This window comes from Trypanosoma cruzi, genomic scaffold, assembly GCF_000209065.1.
Source record: "Trypanosoma cruzi strain CL Brener 1047053517041 genomic scaffold, whole genome shotgun sequence".
Taxonomy (NCBI): domain Eukaryota; phylum Euglenozoa; class Kinetoplastea; order Trypanosomatida; family Trypanosomatidae; genus Trypanosoma; species Trypanosoma cruzi.
Window position 1 is genome coordinate 1 of NW_001849356.1, and position 1,581 is coordinate 1,581.

Below are 1,581 nucleotides of genomic sequence, written 5' to 3' on the forward strand. Positions count from 1 at the left end.
CCGGAAAGGGGGCAGGTGGAATGGCCGGTACGCCAGGATTTCCGGAAACAGTGCGGAACATCCACGAAGTGAGAACGAAAAATCACAAGGAACAAGTTTCCGGGAACGGCACGGTACAAAATCCAGGTGAGAAAGACACGCCGGGGTTAAAAAACCCGGGCGGTGGGGAACAGACATCAGGCAGGACGGGCGATTCCGAAAAAGGGACAGATCTTGGACCTGCTCTGCCAGACGGTTCAGATACAACAAGCCTTGAGCTTAGTACGAAACAGGAACCAAGTGGGTCAGGTGAGTCAGGGGGTTCAGGTGGGCCCGCTAACCCAGTGCCACAAATTGGGACGGTCGGTTCGGTGTCGTCACAAATTCAGAAGGAAAATGCACTAAGTACTACGACCACCACGACGACTACTGCGCCACAGGCACCAAGTACCACTACGACTACGGAGGCGTCAACCACGACGACCACCCGCGCACTGTCACGTCTTCGCGAAATCGACGGCAGCCTCAGCAGCTCTGCGTGGGTGTGTGCCCCGCTGCTGCTCGCAGTATCCGCGCTGGCGTGCACCGCTGTGGGCTGAAAGGGAGCGTGGGCTGTGCGTGCCAGCACTCAGCCGCGGGGACATTTGTGCGTCTACTGTGGTCCGATGTATGAAGTAAGAGTAATTATGATGATAGTTTTTTGCTTTGTTTGCTTCCGCTGCCTTGCTGTGTGCTCCGCGTTGCTTCCCACATCCGTCACGTTGAACGCGTCTCAGACACACTCATATGCACGAGACGCACACGACTGTTTAAGTGGACGCACTGTTGAGGATGGGTGCATGCGCACTGGAGCCATTTGGGCGCAGCTCTTTTTTTGTGTTTTTACATTTTTTACTTTATTGCTGCTTGTTTACTTTTGTGTTTTGTTGTTGTTAAATTGTTGCAGGTCGCTGTGCGTTTTTTGCACTTTCATTGGCTTGGTATTTCTCATTAAATGCGTGCTGCTGCCTTTTGTGACGTTGCGTGGTTTAGCGGCCGTGTCTCTCACCCTTTGCTTTCACTCTGCGTTGACGGGGAGTTATTTTTTGGTGAAGGCTGCACGCAAGTGACAGGAGTGATGGCGATGATGATGGCTGGCCGTGTGCTGCTGGTGTGTGCCCTCTGCGTGCTGTGGTGCGGTGCCGGCGGTGGAAGTGTCGACGATTTGGATGTTGACGGTAAAGCCGGCGGTTCTTCGAGTGGTGGTGAAGATACGCTGGGATCGCCAAGACCTTTACTGCCAGAACCAAACCTCTCGGACTCAGAAAGAAGTCAGCCAGAGCATCAGGGAAACGCGTCACCATCCCGAGCTGCAGGTGAAGTTGTTGGAGATGATGATGCTGAGAAAAAGAAAGAAGATAATGATTCGAATGATGGTGATGATGGCAGTGAAGAATCAGGGCTACCTCCACCACCAGCAGCAGGAGCTTCAGGAAAAGAAGACACCAAAAAATCACTTATTACTTTGCCACAAGTATCTGGTGTTGGCAGTTCTGCCGGTGGTGGCGGCGGCCCAAGTGGAAATCCTAACAGAAGCGGTGATAATGTGTTGAGTTCTTCCGC

The 1,581-nt window shown here is 52.9% G+C and overlaps 2 protein-coding genes across 2 annotated transcripts, besides 1 other annotated feature; both read left to right on the forward strand.

The window, feature by feature from the left end:
- On the forward strand, positions 1–578 carry Tc00.1047053448661.20 (mucin TcMUCII, putative; the record flags this gene model as incomplete). The annotated part of the gene is made up of 1 exon (XM_797296.1): positions 1–578. A coding segment is annotated over one exon (578 nt), but the record flags the coding sequence as incomplete, so codon positions are not given.
- Positions 1–1,581: a sequence feature (areas not merged during assembly with more than two copies in the genome that could not be assigned to a particular haplotype).
- Positions 1,097–1,581, forward strand: Tc00.1047053448661.10 (mucin-associated surface protein (MASP), putative; the record flags this gene model as incomplete). Its single annotated transcript, XM_797295.1, has 1 exon — positions 1,097–1,581. A coding segment is annotated over one exon (485 nt), but the record flags the coding sequence as incomplete, so codon positions are not given.